This window comes from Cryptosporidium andersoni (assembly GCF_001865355.1).
Source record: "Cryptosporidium andersoni isolate 30847 chromosome Unknown contig_17, whole genome shotgun sequence".
Lineage (NCBI taxonomy): Eukaryota > Apicomplexa > Conoidasida > Eucoccidiorida > Cryptosporidiidae > Cryptosporidium > Cryptosporidium andersoni.
In genome coordinates, this window is record NW_027122834.1 from 141,195 (window position 1) to 161,702 (window position 20,508).

General features: G+C 28.9%; 9 protein-coding genes across 9 annotated transcripts; 4 read left to right on the forward strand and 5 right to left on the reverse strand.

Annotated features, from left to right (window-relative positions):
* Positions 1-138: 138 nt before the first annotated feature.
* On the forward strand, positions 139-2,586 carry cand_022690 (DNA repair helicase RAD25 family protein; the record flags this gene model as incomplete). The annotated part of the gene is made up of 1 exon (XM_067212499.1): positions 139-2,586. The coding sequence occupies one exon, from the start codon at positions 139-141 to the stop codon at positions 2,584-2,586; it is 2,448 nt and encodes an 815-aa protein (XP_067068772.1).
* Positions 2,587-2,609: 23 nt separating this feature from the next.
* Positions 2,610-3,152, reverse strand: cand_022700 (uncharacterized protein; the record flags this gene model as incomplete). The annotated part of the gene is made up of 1 exon (XM_067212500.1): positions 2,610-3,152. The coding sequence occupies one exon, from the start codon at positions 3,150-3,152 to the stop codon at positions 2,610-2,612; it is 543 nt and encodes a 180-aa protein (XP_067068773.1).
* A 451-nt stretch (positions 3,153-3,603) lies between these two features.
* On the forward strand, positions 3,604-5,856 carry cand_022710 (uncharacterized protein; the record flags this gene model as incomplete). The annotated part of the gene is made up of 1 exon (XM_067212501.1): positions 3,604-5,856. The coding sequence occupies one exon, from the start codon at positions 3,604-3,606 to the stop codon at positions 5,854-5,856; it is 2,253 nt and encodes a 750-aa protein (XP_067068774.1).
* A 1,300-nt stretch (positions 5,857-7,156) lies between these two features.
* On the forward strand, positions 7,157-8,905 carry cand_022720 (NAD kinase family protein; the record flags this gene model as incomplete). Its single annotated transcript, XM_067212502.1, has 1 exon — positions 7,157-8,905. The coding sequence occupies one exon, from the start codon at positions 7,157-7,159 to the stop codon at positions 8,903-8,905; it is 1,749 nt and encodes a 582-aa protein (XP_067068775.1).
* Positions 8,906-9,092: 187 nt separating this feature from the next.
* Positions 9,093-10,280, reverse strand: cand_022730 (uncharacterized protein; the record flags this gene model as incomplete). The annotated part of the gene is made up of 2 exons (XM_067212503.1): positions 9,093-10,135; positions 10,211-10,280. The coding sequence occupies 2 exons, from the start codon at positions 10,278-10,280 to the stop codon at positions 9,093-9,095; spliced, it is 1,113 nt and encodes a 370-aa protein (XP_067068776.1).
* Positions 10,281-10,459: 179 nt separating this feature from the next.
* Positions 10,460-13,165, forward strand: cand_022740 (uncharacterized protein; the record flags this gene model as incomplete). Its single annotated transcript, XM_067212504.1, has 1 exon — positions 10,460-13,165. One exon carries the CDS (start codon positions 10,460-10,462, stop codon positions 13,163-13,165), a length of 2,706 nt encoding a protein of 901 aa, XP_067068777.1.
* A 15-nt stretch (positions 13,166-13,180) lies between these two features.
* cand_022750 (ATPase family protein) lies at positions 13,181-16,399 on the reverse strand (the record flags this gene model as incomplete). Its single annotated transcript, XM_067212505.1, has 1 exon — positions 13,181-16,399. The coding sequence occupies one exon, from the start codon at positions 16,397-16,399 to the stop codon at positions 13,181-13,183; it is 3,219 nt and encodes a 1,072-aa protein (XP_067068778.1).
* A 1,626-nt stretch (positions 16,400-18,025) lies between these two features.
* cand_022760 (GNAT family protein) lies at positions 18,026-18,934 on the reverse strand (the record flags this gene model as incomplete). The annotated part of the gene is made up of 1 exon (XM_067212506.1): positions 18,026-18,934. One exon carries the CDS (start codon positions 18,932-18,934, stop codon positions 18,026-18,028), a length of 909 nt encoding a protein of 302 aa, XP_067068779.1.
* Positions 18,935-19,082: 148 nt separating this feature from the next.
* On the reverse strand, positions 19,083-20,432 carry cand_022770 (8-oxoguanine DNA glycosylase protein; the record flags this gene model as incomplete). Its single annotated transcript, XM_067212507.1, has 1 exon — positions 19,083-20,432. The coding sequence occupies one exon, from the start codon at positions 20,430-20,432 to the stop codon at positions 19,083-19,085; it is 1,350 nt and encodes a 449-aa protein (XP_067068780.1).
* Between the last annotated feature and the right edge of the window lie 76 nt (positions 20,433-20,508).

A 20,508-nucleotide genomic window follows, 5' to 3' on the forward strand; every position in this document is an offset into this window, starting at 1 on the left:
TTAATACCCTCAAACTCCATAAGTCTAGTGCTAATACCAACAGCAAAACCTAACACGTCGAAATATAAAATATCCATATTTGCGCCAAAATCACAACTTTTAAGGCTTCTCGGCTATTTTAGACCTTATAGTCCACTAATGATTCCTCAAGAGTACTCAGAAACGAAACTCTCGAAATTTGTTATAAGCTATGGCAGTAAAAACCAAAGTATAAGTTTACTTCCACTAGCTTGTGACTCGCAACAAGTTTCACTAAAACCCTTTAGGGACTACTCAGCATCATTGAATTTGAAACTTGATCATGTATCTCGTCCACTTTGGGTTTTTCCAGATGGTTTGATAATTGTGGAAACATTCCATGTTAGTAGTTCAGCAGCTTGTGAATTCCTTTCAACTGTAGCAGAGCCTCTAAGTAGACCTGAGTTAATTCATGAATATCAAATGACAATTTTCTCTTTATATGCAGCTGTTTCATTAGGAATATCAGTGAATTCTATAATAGAAACCTTAAATAAATTTAGTAAGAATGAGGTTCCAGATGTTTTAGTGAAGGCTATAATTAATCACTGTAAATCTTTCGGAAAACTTAAAATAGTCCTTAGGGATGGGAGATATTTTGTAGAGGCATCAAACAGAGAAGAATTATCTTACTTATTATCTGATGAAAGGATAAAATTATCAAGGGTTTATTCAGGAACATCTTTTCAGTTAAACTCAGGTGAGAAGAGCTTGGAAGGAACTTCAAATGATGAATTTAATGTATCTGAAGCTCCCTTATTAAACCCAAAAGATTTGGCATTTAAAATAACTGAAGAATGCCAAGTATCTAATAATGGATCTACATCAGCTAATATCTACTCATTCGAGATTTCTGGAGACAAGGTAGATTTAGTTACCATGATTTCTTTTGTAGATCTGCATAGACCATTACTCTCAGAATACGACTTTCGGTCTGATAATAGAAATCCTTCCTTAGATATTACTCTCAAACATACTACTCAGATAAGGTATTACCAAGAATATGCACTACGTATGATGTTCAGTAATGGCAGAGCAAGATCTGGAATTATAGTTTTACCTTGTGGAGCTGGTAAGACGTTAACAGGAATTACTGCAGCTTGTACAATGAGGAAATCTATCTTAATTTTAACAACTAGTGCTGTGGCAGTGACTCAATGGAGGCAACAATTTGAGGATTATACAAATGTTGATAGTCGACGTTTACACTGCCTAACTAGTGGAACTAAAGATTCACTAGGATCAGCTTCTGAAGCTGAGATATTAATCACAACTTATACAATGATGGCCTTTACTGGGAAAAGAAGTACATCCTCTGCTCATATCATTAATCAAATACAGGAAAGAGAGTGGGGTTTGCTAATATTTGATGAAGTTCAATTTGCCCCAGCTCCTGCTTTTAGAAGGATTAACAGCATTGTTAAAGCTCACTGCAAATTAGGCCTCACTGCTACTCTTGTTAGAGAAGATGATTTGATTCAAGATCTTCAGTGGCTAATTGGGCCTAAATTATATGAAGCAAATTGGATGGAATTACAAGATCGTGGATACTTAGCTAGAGCATTATGTAGTGAAGTTTGGTGTCCAATGACATCCGAATTTTTTAAAGAATATCTGAATTGCTCACATGCAAAGAGAAGGAAATTATGGGTATGTAACCCAAATAAGCTCAAGGTGTGTGAGTTTCTTATTAGGTGGCATGAGCAGAGAGGTGATAAAATCTTAGTTTTCAGTGACTCTTTATTTGCCTTAATTAGTGTTGCAGTAGCTTTAAAGAGACCTTTTGTATGTGGAAGTGTAGATATTTTAGAAAGAATTAAGATTCTTCAACAATTTAAGCAGAATCCCAATTTTAACACCATTTTCCTCTCTAAAGTAGGAGATAATGCAATAGATATTCCTTTGGCTAATGTTGTTATACAGATCTCTTTTAACTTTGCTTCTAGAAGGCAAGAAGCTCAAAGATTAGGCCGTATACTTCGTCCTAAGCCATATTCTAATTGGCAGAAAAAATCTTTATCTGCTTCAATAGAAAATACAGAAGATTCTGTAAATGAGACATCCTATAATGCATTCTTTTATTCACTTTTATCAAAAGATACGGAGGAAATGCAATATGCTGATAAAAGACAACAATTCATTATTGACCAAGGGTATAGCTATAGAGTTCTTCCTATGAATTCTTTCCCTCTAGACAATGAAAACTTACACTTTAGCGAATTAAGTGCCCAGATTGACTTATTAAATAAAATAAAAGCCAGTGATGATCTTTTATCAGATGATGAAGAAGATAATGTATTAACTTCTGGGAGAACTACTCAGATAGACAATATGAGTACTAGATATCCCAAAGTAATTACAACGAAATCAAGCCTTGCCAAATTATCTGGTGGAGATTTGGAAATTTCTATAAAAGCTCAAAATGACCAAATAATCAGTGGAGCATTGAATGCAAGACCAACAAAATCAAATAGACCTGTAATTACTTTGAAGCAGAGATCTAATAAGGCTAAAATTAATGATATGCATTCTATGTTTAGAAATTTTCACAAAAACAAGCAAACTTAGGATATAAATTAAAAGTTAGTAAACTATACTATATACTTTTTTAAAAACTGCTTGTGGAAATCACTTCTAACAGTATCATTAATGAACCTTTTTTTAACTTTTTTTTCGCGCTTTGACTGATTACTAAATACTACATCATCTGTCCATCTTTTTTTTAGTGTAAAATCCTTTACTTCACTTTCTGACTCAAATTCATCTTCAAGAAGAGGATTTTTTTGCAGCTCACTACCTAATAGATTAACTGTTTCGTCTTTACTCACATTAGCTTGGTTGGATCTACGGATTCTCTCCAATTCAAGTATTAGAGCTTTCTCATCATCATCTGCAGATGAAACCTCATCTTCACTAGATATATTTTCATGTAATAATTCGTCATCAGAATCACTATTTTCTTCAGAATCTTTTTCAGTATTTTGTCTTATATGAGTATCAAATTTAGTAGAATCATTATTTTCTTCACGCTTATTTAGTCTTCTATATTTTAGTTTCAGGTGTCCAGGCTGCTGAGAACTTAATACCTTTCCAGACTGAATTTCATGATACCTTATATCATATAAATTATGCATTTATTTTTATTTGTACTTATATAATTTGTATTTTCAGTGCTTTGACACTTAAATATAATGCATATTTTAGCGCCTAAGATTCAGTAAAAAGGACACTGACAAAATATGTACTGTAACTTACCAAAAAAATGACTAAATTTCATAATTCTATAACCTTAATACTCTACAAAATTACTAAACTTATTAATAATTTGATAAGTAAATGATTAAGGTCCCTTCTGAAAATAAATTCACTATTATTAAAGGAAGATTTGATACTAATCTTTAATAGTAAACATTATTTTGAAATAAAAATACTTTAATTAATGTTACTTGGTAAAACTAGAAATTTACCTTTCAGATACTTAAAATTTAAATAAATTAGAAGTACTGCATGCATGTACTATTTATGCATGAATATATGTTACCGGTGTCTCTAGATACACATTTCCAATTATAAATTGTATATAATATGGAACTAGAACTGATAGAAGACAAACAAGACATTTTAAATGGACTGAGCATTCATAATAGCTCGAAATTATACGAAGTAAATTTGGACTTTGATTTAAAAACTTCCAGGTTTAAAGATAATATGAAGTCAGAGAAAGTAGACTTTTTAACTCACAATTATCTAATAGAAAACTCAAAAGAAAATTTAAATAATTATTCCCAATCAAGTAAATCAAGAAATATTTGGATTGAAGATGAAATTGAAGAACCTCTCAACTTTTTTAAGATTATATCTGAGTTTAACTCAAGAAGAAATCCAAATATACAAAGTTATAGCTTAATTATGAAAAAGCTTTTATATATTTTGAATATAATATATCACAGTTATTTTTACAGAAAATTTGATCAAAATACTTTGTCTTTTTCATCAGAGTACAGCTACAAAGACTCACTAATTGATTGCAATAACTTGACTGGTAAATACAATAATCTTGAGATCTATCAAAATCATGATTCCCAACAACTAAGTCTGCCCCCTCTTATTAAATCAGAATGTTACTATATCATAAAACTAATTGAAGATATCCTAAGTAGAGAAATAATTAATACTATTAGGATTTCAGGTACTCTCTACTGGAATTCAGAAAATTTAATATTTAAGATATTTGATGAAAATAGTATAGATTTTGGATACGAAACTTCATTAGAACAAAAAGATAATTTGAATAAGGATTTAAAGACCCATATTGTATCTAATGGAAGTACAAACTATGCTTTATATTCTAAGTATAAATATTCATATGAGAAAAGAAGTAAAGATGCCACAAGTTTAAATTTAGACCAAAATTTTGATAATATACTCTCAAGTACTAGATTTTATGGAAATAATATATATATTGATATTGGCACTAGAAATACTGTTGAACAAGTAAATAAATTTTTACTTTGGGATATTTCCTTAGCTACTAGCTCAAATAGATGTTCACTTTTATCTTTTGAAGATAGTATTTTATTCAAGCCAATTAAATACTTCAGAAATGAAAGTTTATTTGGAGATTTGAAAAGTAATATACAGCCTGCAATTACTAAAGTAAATAAAAACAATATGCAATTTATGAAATTACTTGGGACTTGTGATATTAATGAAATCCAAAGAGATAATGATGAATATATAAAGTATCAAATGACTGATAATGATCGGCAGCTTATCTTATCAACCGAAGATAAATTGGTGGAAATGACTTCAACACAAGGAATATTATCAGAGAAACGCAAAAAATTTTATTTAGATAATGAAATTTTATCTAAAAAAAAAGTGGAAAGAACAGATAAGTATTTTAATTATGAATATAATGTTATTATAGACAGAAAAACAAATTTACCTCTTTTCAGTATTCAAATATTACCACCAATACAATTTAGACTAATCACAACAACAGAGAGAGTTCTGGAAAGCAATAAAGATTTCCTTACAACTAGTTTGCGCCAAAATGGTAGTTTCTTTATTGTGAAAGATAATTTTGACAAAATTTCAAGTCATCGACAAGATGATAATTTACTTACATTTAAAAAAGGCAAGATAAAAGCTATTTGTTCAGACAATTACAAGTTAAAGAGTGAAACAAACTCCCGAAAAATAGATTCAGCTAGTACTTGTTTTCAAAAAGTAAGTGGTAATATTTCAGAGCTTTCCAATGAGTCTTCAACAAAAGTAATTAGATATGATCTAAACAAACCAGAGACTGAAAATACTAATTACATAAATGATGATTGTTCTGGCTCTTCTCAACTTCTGAATGAATCAAATATACAATCACCCTATATAGAACAAACTTTAATTTGCACAAATACCCTAGCTGATATTTGCAAGCAAAGTATATTTATCAATAACAAGCAGTACAAGAGAGCTACTACGGCCTCGAACACTGTGTCCAACTCTACTGATAATGAACATGGGATATCCTTGAACAATAAAAAATCCTTTGAATTAAAAAAAACAATTATAGATGAAAGAACTCAAGAAATTGAGGGATTCCTGAGCAAGGAGTTTGAAGTTACAAACTTAACACAAAAAACAAAAAATATTACTAACTTTGAAGAGGATATAATGAAAAAGAAACGTTCATTTGGAGTTTTTGACAAGTTAGTAGCTATATCAAATAAAAAAAGAGCATTTTCAGAATTAAGTAGCAAAGAGCTCTCTTGGGAAAGTACCATAGCTATGGATGTCATTAAAAGTGCGGGACGAAATAGAAAAAAAAGACTAATATAGGAACTTTTTAACAAAAGTTTAATAACTTGATTTGACTTCTTAATAAAGAGTGATCAATATTAATTGTATGAAATATCGAATTAATTTTGATTTTATGGTTTGGTTTTTAAATACAAAGCTTTAAGTACTTTATACAGATATCTAAATGAGACAAACACAGGGATCTAATAATTATGAAATAAATTGATTAATTAATTTACTACACTTGAAATACACAGATAATATATAGTTATGTACAAATAAGCTAAAAAGTGTTGGATGTATATAATTTCAAGGAATTTATCTGACTTTACTAACTTTTGTTTATCTTCTGAGATGGAGTCCTAATCAGAATTTAAATTGAATAACCATACTATTGAAATATAAATAATATTAATCTTATGGCTATTTAAATATATCAAAATACGATAATATATATTTTATAAATCAGCATCTTACTTTCTAGTAGGTATTGTAACATCCTTGTCCTTACCTTGTAATAATTTACTTTTGACTATATAATCTATCAATAGTTAAAAATAAGTGAGCTAATTTAGATCATGTTTTTTTGATAGTATTTTATTATGTATTATAAAGTAAACTTGGGTATAGGAAATTAATTTTAATATGGAAGTAATATTGCTGCTTCAAAAGTACAAAATTGAAGACTGACTTATGATTTAGTATTTAATATATGTTTATATCTTATATAAACATAATATGTTAAATGAAATTGATTTAATTAATATTTCTCAATATATTATAAAACATAGAATAAGTTAGATCTACAAATTTATTATTTTTTTTCCATTTATGAAGTTGGTTACTTTTATTAGTGAAATATAACTTTACTATTTACCATTTTTTTAAATCTATAACTGGTTCAGTGTATTTAATTATGAGTATAATTTATAAATATCAAATTTAAAATTCATAAAGTATTTCAATAGATTACAACTACTCAAGACTTGACTAATCATCATACAATTTCAAATTTAATTCTTAAATTTGTGTTCTAGTAAATTTAATATATTACTTTTAATAAAAACTTGTAAGGAAATCATTATTTTAATATAATTAGTGTTTATATAGAAACAAGTAGAATTACTCAAATTTGTGTTTTTAGATATAGTTACACTTATAAAAATACGGAAGAAAAATATACAATCTTATAATATTTTAGGTCTATCAGAAGCATTTATAGATGTGCTCAAATTAGAAATATGTCCCCATATTGATACCACTTTTTAATTCGAAGCTACTTTGGATAGTAGATGTCTGAAATTCTGTAACCGCTAAAAACATAAGCTCAATTTTGTGAATGTATTCAATAGTTAAGGAATATACAGATCAATCATCTATGACTAACCGTCATGACTTAATATTTGGTGATAGTGTATGTAGATTTTCTAAAAGTCCCCAGAATATTTTAATAATCAAAAGACCGAAGTCTCCAAATGCAACATCTTTAGCTATTGAATTAGGGGAATTTCTCTTCACAGTCTACAATGCAATATTATATTGTGAAGAGGATGCTTTAGATGATTTGAATAAATATGACTCCAATTTTAAATTTATCTCAATAACAGGAATTAAAGAGGATTTGGGTGAAATTATTGATTTAGCAATTTGCCTGGGAGGAGATGGGACCTTATTATGGCTTTCTCACTTATTCCAAACTTCTGTACCACCAGTAGTTAGTATAGCAATGGGATCACTTGGATATATGGCATTGTTTCATTATACTAGAGCACATGATATAATTGATCGTATTATGAAAAAAAGGACATTTGCAGTCACTTTAAGATCAAGGCTTAGTTTGTACGCTTTGCTTGAAGATGGGAATATTAACCACACATCTTGTTTAAATGAGTGTGTATTTGAAAGAGGGAATAGACACTGTTTAGTATCATTAGATGTATATTGTTCTGGGTGCTATTTTACAAGAGTTTTTGCAGATGGTCTTATATTGGCTACTCCTTCTGGCTCTACAGCTTATTCTATGTCTGCAGGAGGAAGTATTGTACATCCGAAAGTTCCAGGTATACTCTTTACTCCAATATGTCCACATACACTTTCGTTTAGGCCAGTTATATTACCAGAATCTACTGAATTACTTATCCATGTCCCAAATAATTCTAGAAATGGTGTCCAGGTAGCTGCTGATGGGAGAAGTGTTGTTGAACTTAAGACTGGAGAATTTGCAGCAATTAAGATGTGTCCATATCCATTACCCTTGGTCTTATGCCCTCAATTGTATGAACTATCAGCTAAAAATATGGAATTTAATTCTGAAACAAAAACTCGTAGAAGATCTGTTGGTGAAGTTCCAATTAGAATAATGAATTCGAAAAGTGTTTCAAATGAACTACTAAATAATTCCTATATAAATAAACAGATAGAATTTGAGAAATCGTTATATTACCCTATAAATGAAAAAATTCCACCCTTAACTTTCGTTTGTCCAGTTTGCTGGAAGGATTATGATTGTATGTGCGGATTATCAGGAGTAAATACGGTTTATATTGAAGGAAATCAAGCTTATTATAAAAGAGATTACTGGCTAGATTCATTAAAAATATCTTTAGATTGGAATTCCCAAAGGACAGTTCAAGCACCTATGGATTTGACAAGTGTTCATTCAAATAGTAAAACTTCAAATTCTTATGAACAAAAAATAACAAAATTTCACTCATATAATTTTAATTTTCCATGCAAGGCTTTTTCTAAATTAGATATATCAGAAGAACAAATGATTCCCCAACATGCTGTTTGTTTTTTAAGAAAGATTAGGCAACTTAGCCATTTAAGTATCGATGATCGTTATGGAAACTATATTGTGGATCATAAAGTAAGCTGCATAAATCCATCTAAAAGTAGTTTCAATGAATATAATTGTAATTATAAATCATTCTGCAAAACTCAGACTGATAAATCAGTTCTATTTTCATCTACTAACACTGAAAATAACTCGCAGTATAGGAAAAGTACTTCAAAAAGTAGAACTCCATTTTTTACTCCAGTGAAGATACCAGCTGTGATTATTTTGGATAGAAAAGTGGATGAATAAACTAAAAGTACATTTCAACATGTACATAGATTTATTTACTTTCTGTTATACTAAGTCTATTTGACAAATATTTACTCATATATTTGATATATTAAACAGCTTTTTTTAATACCTATTTATAAAGTTAGTGATATTCTTACTACCATCTGATAGATAACACTAATCTTGATCTTAATTACTAGTTATCTTAATTTATTTTCCACTGAGAGTAAATTCCATCTAGACTCGTACAGGCAATTTCCTTTGAGTCTATGATCTGTATATCTGTTATTGGTTTCTTGTGTATAGTATTTAATATAAAAAGTTCTGTTGGGTCATTAATACCCTGCCACTCAGGTTGAAGGTATAATGGTATATTTTCTTTACTTGCAGATGTAGTAAATATCCATTTTGATTTAGTACTTTTCTCAATTAAAATTGGTATACAGTCGTGACCTACTGCTACAATTAAGTCATTTCTAACAAATTTTATACTATGAAATGGTAATCCAAACCATTTAAGCTCTATATTTTTAAGTGAACTTTGTTTTTTCAAATTTAGAATGTGGATAATACAATCTCTTCCTGTAAATGCAACCAATTCATTATCGGGACTGAAGTCACATGATAATATTGAACTTTGTTCTTCAATAGAAAGCACAACTTCAATTTGGTCATGAGATAGGAGATGGTTATCATTATTTATGGAATTATCTACCTTTAGGATTATAGCCTTCCCATCCATAGTTCCACATCCAATCATTGTTCCATTAAGATTCCATGATGAACAAAGAATTGGTAAGTCAGTAAGAGCTACTTTTTGTTGGACATATGTATGAGATCTCATTATTATTGCCTTTCTAGACATATCAGAATTACAGAAGTCTACTTTATTTTTGTAAAAGAAGAAGATATCGCCACTTGCAGTAGCAACCGAAAAGCAGTTACTATTATAGAGAGGCCTAAAACTACATAAAGTAGGAATGCAATTTGATGGCAAGACATTTAAAAGAGGAATAATTTCACCTAATTCTGATGGATTAATCTCTTCAATATACCAAACAATCACTAGGCGATCTTCACCACTAGAAAGTAAAAAGGATATACCTTCACTTTTAGTTGTACCTTCAGTCCAATCTATTCCAGATATCCGCCCCCTATGCTTACTTAAAGTTTTTATCAAGGTGCCAGGTTTCCCATCAGTTGTATCATAGATATTTATTCTTGTGTCCCCATGAGTCGTTGCTAAATCTAGAATATTAATTTAGAAAGTAAATATTTTGCTAAGTAAACGAAATTCTAATTCAAGGGAAAATTAAAGCTTACATTTTCCTTCGGGATGTAGACAAAATCCTGTAATACAAGAGTTTAGGAATTTGTTGTATATTGCCTCCATAAGATAATCAGTAGTACTTTAGAAACAGAACTGACAAGAGGGTGGGGGTACTACTAAGCAAAGAGTAGTTTGTGGGTACTAAATTGGCGCTACTGTTTAAACATTGCATACCCCATGCATGCAATATAGTGGTCTTTCAGGCTTCTTTCTTTTCCTTTCTAAAGGAATATTTAAAGAAAATGCAGGAACTAATCGATCTTCCACAATTAGATATAACACATGAAGATGTACTAAGAGTCAAAGGCCTGCTAGATCAAATGCAAAGTAACCAGGAGGCCTCAGCTTCTCTACTTTATATTCAGTGTTTTGAATTTCTAAAATTGGCGAACTTATCAGATCAAATCCCACGAATTGTTGTTATTGGACAACAGAGCATGGGGAAAACAACATTACTGGACTCTTTAATTGGCTATCCACTGGGCTATTCTTCAAGTGATATTGGGACATGTTGCCCAATTGTATTCCATATTTATGCAAAGTCTCCAAGAAGTGCACTAAATTCACCAATTTCATGTCATACAGATTCTACATCGAGTAGTGATATAGATAAATTAGCACTTAATGTAGAAACAATCGATTGCATTATTGATGATGAAATAATTGAGTTTGATACTCTCCCAGAAATTATTGCGAAGAAGACATTGGAAAAAAATGGAGTGGTAGATTCAAATGAAATTAATATTAAAATAAAATCTGAAAAATCTGTAAATATGATCCTAGTAGATTTACCCGGACTAAAGGAGAATACAAGAGAAGGAGCAGCACTAACTCAGCAAATTGTAAGAGAGTATGTGAATAAGCATCCCAATGATATATATATATTGGTTAAACGATCTTTAGATGATCCTGCTAATTGGTCGTGGAAACAGAAAGAATTTATTCTAAATGATCTTGGACTTGGGTGTGATCAGACTATCACTGTAGGAACAAAAGGATTGGAGTATGCAACAGAAGAGATAAAGGAAGTCTCAACTGCAGATGAACTTATAGAAAGAATTGAGAAGAGAAAAATTGGATATAATAACGATAAATGGAATTCATTACCACTTTATATATTGGAATTTTTTAGCTTAAGTAAAGAAGAGAGAAGTTTAAAGAATATGAAATTAAGAAGAGAAGCAATGTATAGAAATATAAATGATGGGAATATTAAACTTCAGGCTATTTTGGGTGAATTTTGTAAAGATACAGATCCTTTGACAAGACAAGCTGTTTTTAATTACTTTTCTTACGATCTTTTTCAGAGGGAAGTAAATTTGAAGTTTGTAAAAATTTTTCTGAGACAACTAGATTTGTTGGAATCTATGTTTAAAAAGTACTTAAATTCAATGCAAGTCAATGAGAGTACTCACTTTACTAATGATAATGTGGTGAATTTTAGTTTTTTATGGAAGGAAAATATTCAATTTACTGTAAGATGCTTTATTGAAATTGTAAATGAGATAGTCACCGGAAATTTTAATATTTTTGAGTATGATGGTGACAAATTTTTGGAGGAGTATGGTGGTAAACTATGGGATAATTTAAAGGATGGTTCTGACATGGCATCCAAACTGTTTCATAATTCATATAAGATTTCCTTTTTAAAGGAATTAGATTCAGATTTGGGGGGACGTGAATGTTGGGTAAGACATAAAAAGTCTTCAAATATACTTGGCAGAACTTTCATTATAAGTGATCCTCGATCTAACAGTAAAAAGGAGACTTTTGATATAGAATTTTTATACCAAAAAAAGAGTGGAGAAATTAGCTTCCACAAAAAAAACATACCAAATGAGCAACTAATCCCTCTAAGTAAAATAAAAGCTTCCTTGGCCAATGTAAATAAACAGTATTGGTATTCTGATGTTAGGTCAGACAATTGGATTGGGCTTAAAGAGGTAAATATAAAAAATATAGATGATGAAATTTTTGTAGTTATCGATGGTGTTGAAAAGATTATTGAAGCATCAAGTAATCTATATTTAGATATTACATGGAATGAAGTTTACTCTGGGGACTTTGATGGTAAGGAAAGAGATCAGAATGATAACATACAGTATACAGCCTATAAGTCACTATATAACTTATTAATATTAAATGAAATGTCATTTACTGCAATTTTTAGATGGTTTAAAGATGAACTGTCAGCCATGAAACCATATCAATGTTTCAGTAAGCAGACACTTTGTCAAATGTTGAGAAGTGTTTCAAATGTAATTGATATGACACAATGGCAGCCATTAGTTGTTGATATTTTACAGCTTAATATATACAAACAAATAATTCCATTAATTAATCTTGTTAGCTGTAGCTCAGCAGTTGCACTAAAGAGAGTAATGATTGCTGCAATTCATGTATTAAAGAGAGAAGCAAGAGATGATATTGCAATGAGTATGTTATTTAAATCACCTATATTTGGTATAGAATTTGAAACAGCAATTGATGAATATTGTACAGAAAAAGCTAAATTGTGCTCCAGTGCAATGTGTGACTTAATTTTGGAGCAAACATATGCTATAAACATTGATTCAAATCAAAATGAGGCTCAGTATCTCAATTCAGGAAGTATTTATGATTTTGCTGCTAGGAAATTTGCAGAATTGACCCAGTTATTAATAGCTCCATTAAATACAAAGCTTTACTTACACTTTGTTCATGATGTAAAGGAAGTGAGGATTAGGCATAATAAAATGCCTAATGTAGAACAATTTTTGTGTCAAAAGTTGTTGTCAAGTACTAATGGTCATGAAGAATTGGAAAAAAAGTTTAACCTTAGCACTATAGTGAAAGAAAATAAAGAACAGTACACAAAGCAACAGTTTATAAGAAAGTATTGTAGCTGTGCTCTTAAGATTATAAAATTGGTTAAATTAAAGTTTAAGGAGGAACAAATAACCCAGTGAATGTAAAGAGAATTATCATACTTTTTTTTTTTTACCAAAATTTTTTTTGCAGTTTGGTAAATTTAAACTTCTTTTAACACTAAACTTTGCAGATTCAATAGGTTTTTTCACTTTTGATACTGCTTCTTCAATATTATCTGGAATAATAAACTCTTCAAATTCTTCCATATTATCTAAAATGAGACTTTTTCCAGTGAGATCTTTATTTATGGTCTTCTCAGGGGAGGTACCCTCAGGGATTTTATTATGTATAGGATCTTCTTCAGCTGTTTCTATAATGGAAGCTTTTAAGGAATAGTCATCAATTGTAGTACTATTTTTATTACTGTCAATACTAATTTCAATGTTGGACTGAATATATGTATTGATTTTGTGTATAGCCTTGTTGAACAATGCTAAAAGTTGAGAAGATGGAATATTGAACTCTTCTGCTATTTCATCAATTTTCTTGCGTTGTGAACCTAATCCAAGTAATATAGCAGCCTGTAGGTAAGATATAGAAACCCCTGTCAGACGATTTTCAAAATATAATTGACTAATAATTGGAACGAGGTCTGCTATTGAGGCAAAATCTGCCATTTGTTTCGCATAACGTGAAAGACGAATACAGTCATGTTGAGTGAAAGAATGGTGAAGATTATCTTTAGTTATGCTTGGTTTTAAAGGTTTCACTTTATTTGATGAATTGTCGAGTGACTTGACTAATGATAGAGCTAAACTCGTACTAAAATTATTGAATAGAGGAGAAGATAAATACTGGATGATTCTGCAAACAAAGTCTTGCGCAAAAGGGTTAACCCAATTTTTACCAAATGACCTAAGCATAATGAGCGAGTGCTCTCCAGTTATATCACTCACATGTTGTCTGATATATACTGGGATAAATTCGAGTTTCGACCAAAATTTAAACAGATCAAGAGTAACTCCAAAAGATGTACCAATATAATCAATATTCTCGGATGCTTTTAATATATAGTTGATATTTTCGAGAGATTCTAATAAGGGAGGGATAGTTCTATTTACTTCTATAATGTCCTTCTGTAAATTATCTCTAAAAGAGATAGAATCGACGTTATTTTCAGTGGATCTAGTTAATTCTTCATCTTTTTTATCATGCATTAACTCATCAAACTTCAAATTCTCAGTACTTATACTTTCTATTTTAAGAATAAGTTCCTGTAAAGCATGTTTACCATATCCCATGCGCTGTATTGAAGGATGTGTTGCTATGCGAACAACTCGAATACCAGTTAGCTGACCAAAGTTTTCCCTAACAAAATAGTTGGATAAAGTCCAAGGGATAAGGTCACCAGATGGTCTCAGTCCTCTAGATAAATTATTCTTGATATAATCAGAAGAAAGTGCACCTTCTACTGCAATCTGAATAGCAACCAAAATTGGTGGTAAAATCTTTGTATCAGGATTAAATGGAGGTAATAAAACAAATAAGTCGTGATTTGGGGCTTCAGAAATAAGCATCAAGTCATTTGGGGTATTCTTATAATGTGAAGATACAAAAAGTGACATCATATTATGTAAAAATTTCTCACTTGCTGGATGATGAGAAAATAAAGCATCTCTGTTAACCCTATAAAGTTGACATAGTGATGGAGATGCAAGTATAGTAGAAATTTCGCTTCTTGAATCTTCATTAGTTGATGGGTTCAAAGGTGGGGGACTTGTAGCATCGAGACACAATAAATCATAAAGCCACTTTTCAACAGGATCACCTTTACCATAACGAATCGGTTCATTTAAATTAATTTCTTTAAATGAAGTACTTGATGATATTCTATTACTATCTACTATACCATTCTTTAGAGAGGAGCAGGATTTCTTTAGTTCTGAAATTAATTTCACTGACAATGCACGGCCAGTACCTTCATAACCATTTGTAGTTGAAGACATTATAAAGATATGTGATCCTAAAAAGTTTCTTACAATGGGTAATGGTATGGCTGCAGCTTCATCCATAACAACTAACTCAGCCTGCGACACTAACTTATAGTCTTCTGGGCTTATATATTGAATTGTCTGTCTATGCTCTTTGAAAATATTTATACGAATAAGGTGACTATTCACATGAGATTTACCACCTCCAACACGAGTATCAGTCAATATTTTGGATCTGATTAATTCAAAATGTTTGTGTTCTGTATATCCAAGACTTATAAGTCCAACTTCTACAAATTCAAAAACTGTAGATACATTTTCTGGATAAGGTGAAGTAATAAATATGTTACTATAACCATAAGAAATAGCTCCAGATAGAGCTAAACCCAATGCTGCTGATTTACCTCTACCTCTTCCTGAAGTTAATGATATTGTTGCATTTAAATCTTTGTTAAATATGGTATCCATTAAATGTACAACAGCTTGTGCTTGATCATAGGTTGCACAATTTTCAATAAGTTTTCCAACATTTGTACCTACTAAGGATTCCTCAAGTGAAATATATTCATTAGACTTGCTCTTTCCAGAAAGATAAACATTTCTAAATGATTGACACCTATTTTTATTTTCATCTGGTGAATACCTATTATTTACCAAATAAATATCTTCTATCATTGTATTTTCTGGTTTAATATTCATAATATGTTTGGATATTGGCAAAATATTCATTTCATCATCTATTACAATGCAATTTGGACAAGTTGAAAATGAATATATCAATCTAGGAATAAATCTGGAAATTATTTTGCCTGAATAAAGATTCTCATTTTCAATAAATCTTTCATGAAAATCCATAACAGTATTGTATAAACTTTTAAGTGATGACATTGTATGTAATAAAATACATATTATTCCACCTCCAGCTACAGTTTCTATAGTTTGACAAAGAATATTTGGTGTTAAAGCTTCAAAGTCTTGTAATATGCAAATACCAAAAGTCCTACCGAGAATTTGAGAGCTTTCCTTGTAATAACAATATCTAATGTCTGAATTTGAAATAAATAATTCAAAAGGATCATCCACATTTGGATCTAGTTTGCCCTTTTTAGCTTGTTTTTTTAACTGTTTCATTCGTGATTTACGATTACTGCTAAATCCTAAATCCTTCTTATAACACCATAATACAGAAGGTTTACTAGGCAGCATATTACTAAGTAAATAATAAAAATTTGAGACCTGGTACCTTCCATTATCACCAACAATCACAAACAGACTTCTTTGTCGCCGTGCTACGTTATTTTCTAATAATGTTTTAAGTCTGGAATCGACTTTTTTCTTCATGATTGATCCTAAATCCTATAGTACTCCACAGATAATGCCAATTCCCTTCAGCTGAAGACAATCTGTAATAATGACCAATTTGTCTCAGGCTAAAATAAACTAAACTTGATCTTCTCTTTAACTGTCTTGTCAATAATGTCAACCCGCGACACGGGATAAATATTCTAAATGTATAGCGCTATAAACAAAAGACCCTAAAAAAAAGTTTTTAAGGATATAAATAACTCCTCCAATCTAGGGTAAATATCTTGTTCTAATAAAAAATTCAGATTAGCTCACACTATATTTAAATCAGATATTCAAATTTATGCATTTATATTATTTGGTTTGTATCCTTTCTGATATTTAGATCTAACAAATCTAAAATGTACAGTTTAGTATCTTTTAAATAGTTTCTAATAAAAATTAAATTTAATATATTTCAATTTAGATCATTATATAACTTTTATTTAATGTACTAATATTAAATATAGTATATATGAATATTAATATTTGTATTTCAAATATCTAGGTACTTTATTTAAGATCTTATTTATACACTCAAAAGATAGAATCTTTCCTATTTATTTAATTAAATAATATAAAGATCTAACTTAAAAAAACAAGCAATAATAGAATCTGATAATCTGTTTTAGTTATTTTTAAAATATGTGCAATATTAATATATTTCAAAATAAATTGATATATACTTCCCAGAATGTTTAAAAAATCTTCAAATACTGGATAGTTGGCTAACAACAAAGTTCAACAGTAAAAATATCTATGTATATTATGATGTAATAATCAATATAATATATAATGTTATTTTTAAATTAGTAATTTAAAAGAAGAGTGGTTCATTACATGAATTTAGAGGTCTATTTACTAAATTCAAGAAATGTGAATACAAGTTATAAAATTATAATAACTTAATTGTATCTGTTATTTTAGTTTAACAGCTCATTATATCATTATATAAGTACATTTATAAATTCCTTAAGTAATTTTCATAAAATAAAATTGGTTTTGTGATATAAATATACATAAAATACTAAAGCTTATTCTATAGAGAATCAATAATATTTTTCTTAATATTAAAGGTTTCAAGAAAATATCAAATCCTTTAATATATTATTGTATATAATCTATTAATATATGGGTATTATATTAAATACTATTTTGTCAATTCATAGGCTTTACTAATAATAAAGTTAAAAAAGTAATTATCAAGATGAGATATAGAATATATATTAACCTAGATTACTTAATTATTACTTAAGTTCTAAATATTTTTATTATATTAGTAGCTATAACTTATTTTATACCTGTATAAAATAAAATATATGTTTTGATAATCAAATTAAATTTCAGATTATACAAGTTAAATACATAATTTTTTAATATTCAAAATTAATTTAACTTTTAATTGATACTCTTTGTAATTTCAAGAGATTAATATTTTTTAATAATTTTGAAACTATTAAATGGACAAATATTTGGAATTATTGAATTGATATAGTTCTTATAAGTTGGGTATAAAAAGGTTAATTTAATTAAAAATTAAAAATAACTAAGTAATAGTAACAATATATAAGGATTATTTCTTTAATTTATTAATCATAAACAATTTGCCAGTTAGTAAATATATTAGTTATTAAGTTTATAACCTAATCTAAAATTTTTTAAATAATCTGAAGATTTAGAGATAATACCACTACAATAATTTAAAATTGGAAATTTACTAGAATTATTAGAATTACCACTATCTTTTATTTCTTGTTGAATTTCAAGATTTCTATTAAAATAGTAAACATATAGGAAAGATCCATAGTATTGATCTTTTATTCTATAAAAATGATCCCAGTGAAGAAGTTCTTGAAAACCGAGTCTCCTATATAATTTAATAGCCTTAGAATTATAGTCAACAACATGTAGATATATAGCTTCAACCTTGGGATAATATATTTTATAATAATCTAAAGTAAATTCAATTAAGTTCTTTGCAATACCAAGAGATCTAAATTCTTGTACTACTCCCATAGTTAATATATATACAAGATTTTCACATATAATATTTTTAACTTGATCATCTATTACACTATTTGTATTATTAATGGATCTTGTTTCTAACTGTATTTCATGTTTATTATCATTTGTATTATTATCTAATATATCTTTATACTTTGTATTTCTAATTACATAATGATAATCATTTTCCATTATAATTTGTGGATTCTGTGATACAGTCACAAATCCAACAATGTATTGACCTTGAAACTCATCATTACTATCACAGTTCCATATTGTAGCCCAACCAAGTGTAGAACCTGATATAATAGTATCATAAAATTGTGAATCGTAAACAATAGGGAAGATTTCTTTATGTAAATCATACAATTGATCTATATCTGATTTTGAAATTTTTCTTATAAATAAGTTTGGTACTATACAGGTATTATTTCTATTATTTGTCCATGACAAGTATGCTTTATGTACTCTACTATAATAAATAGGGCCAGAACTATTAGGGGGGAAAGCTGAAGAAGATACATTCATAATAAGCTTCAAGAAAAGCACAAATATATGCACTTATATAGTGAAGATATTTAAGGTGTGAAGTTCAATAATAAAAACCCGGCAACCTACAAATACATTAAATGGAGGTTAACTTTATATAAGGAATATTAAAAATTAATTTTCTTTTTTATTTTTTTATTACTGAGTTACTAAATAATACAAGTTGAGCCCAACCAGGGGCTAATTTAAATTTTTCTCTAAAATATCTAGAAGCTTCCTCATAACATAATTTACTTAATGAAGAAGTATTTTGAAATTTCTGATTATATCTTTTGAGAATTTTAAGCATATGTGTATCTATAGGCACTGCTTGTGTAAATCCTAAACCTGACAATAAAATGAAATCTGCCACTTTTCTTCCAACTCCATGTAATTTTAATAATTCAGAAACAGCATCATGATATTCTAAACTCTTTAAATAACTAAAATATTTAAATTCACCAATATTATGAATGATCTTGGCACTAGTTATAATACTTTTAGCTCTATATCCAGTACCACAATGAGATTTTAAGTGTTCTATAGAAGCATTTCTAAATATTTCATCACATGTAGGAAATGAATAATAATGTCTAATATTTGGGATTTTATTATTATAAAAATTCAAATTATTAGCTTCTTCCAATAATTTATTATTATCTATACTACAAATATAAGTACCATATGAAATTCTAATACGTTCTATTATAGAGGTAATCCGTGGAATGTTATTGTTTGCAGTAATAATAGCTGAAAATGTAGCTTCTACTGGATCAATATTAAACACCCTAATACCTATTGGGCATGAAAGTATTGATTTGTCATTTTTACTCCATATTGAATATGCATTAGATAAAGAATAATTAGTAATCCTTTTATTAGATTTTTCAGAATATAAATGGCAATTTTTATATTCTTTTTCCCAATTAAATTTTAGATTAAAGTAATGCTCAATATGTTGTTGTGGAGTTGACTTACAACAATAAAAAACTGAGTTAAAATTAGAATAATTATTACAAGATTTTTGAGTTTGATTATTATCTGTAGAATTTTCTACTGGAAAATTTATTGAATTGAAATCTGAATAATATGATATATTATCATCAATTAAGGATACTTGATTATTTGATATATCACTTATATATATATCTGTTGGATCCTTAATTTTTAGATATTTAACCTCATTTGTAGGTGATACATCAGCTGTAGAACTTTCTTCATATGTAGACATCTTCCTTTTTTTTATTTGTATGTATTGGTTACTATTATCATTATTACAGGCAGTATATAAACATCTATATAATGTATCATTAGGTAATTCTTTCATCTGAAAAATTCTATGGCCTAAAATACCTACAAATGTCCCATCAGCAATAGGATACCATGAAAAAGATTGACCGGTTGGTAGACATTTCGAAATTCTAAGTTCATTAGCTGTTATCCCAAGGCTTATATATTCTGGTATATATATATTAGTTGGGATTTGGACCTTCTCCATATATTTTTATTACATGAGAAGTGCACACAATTAATACAGTACCGAGACAATTTATACACATAAGAAAGGCGCAATT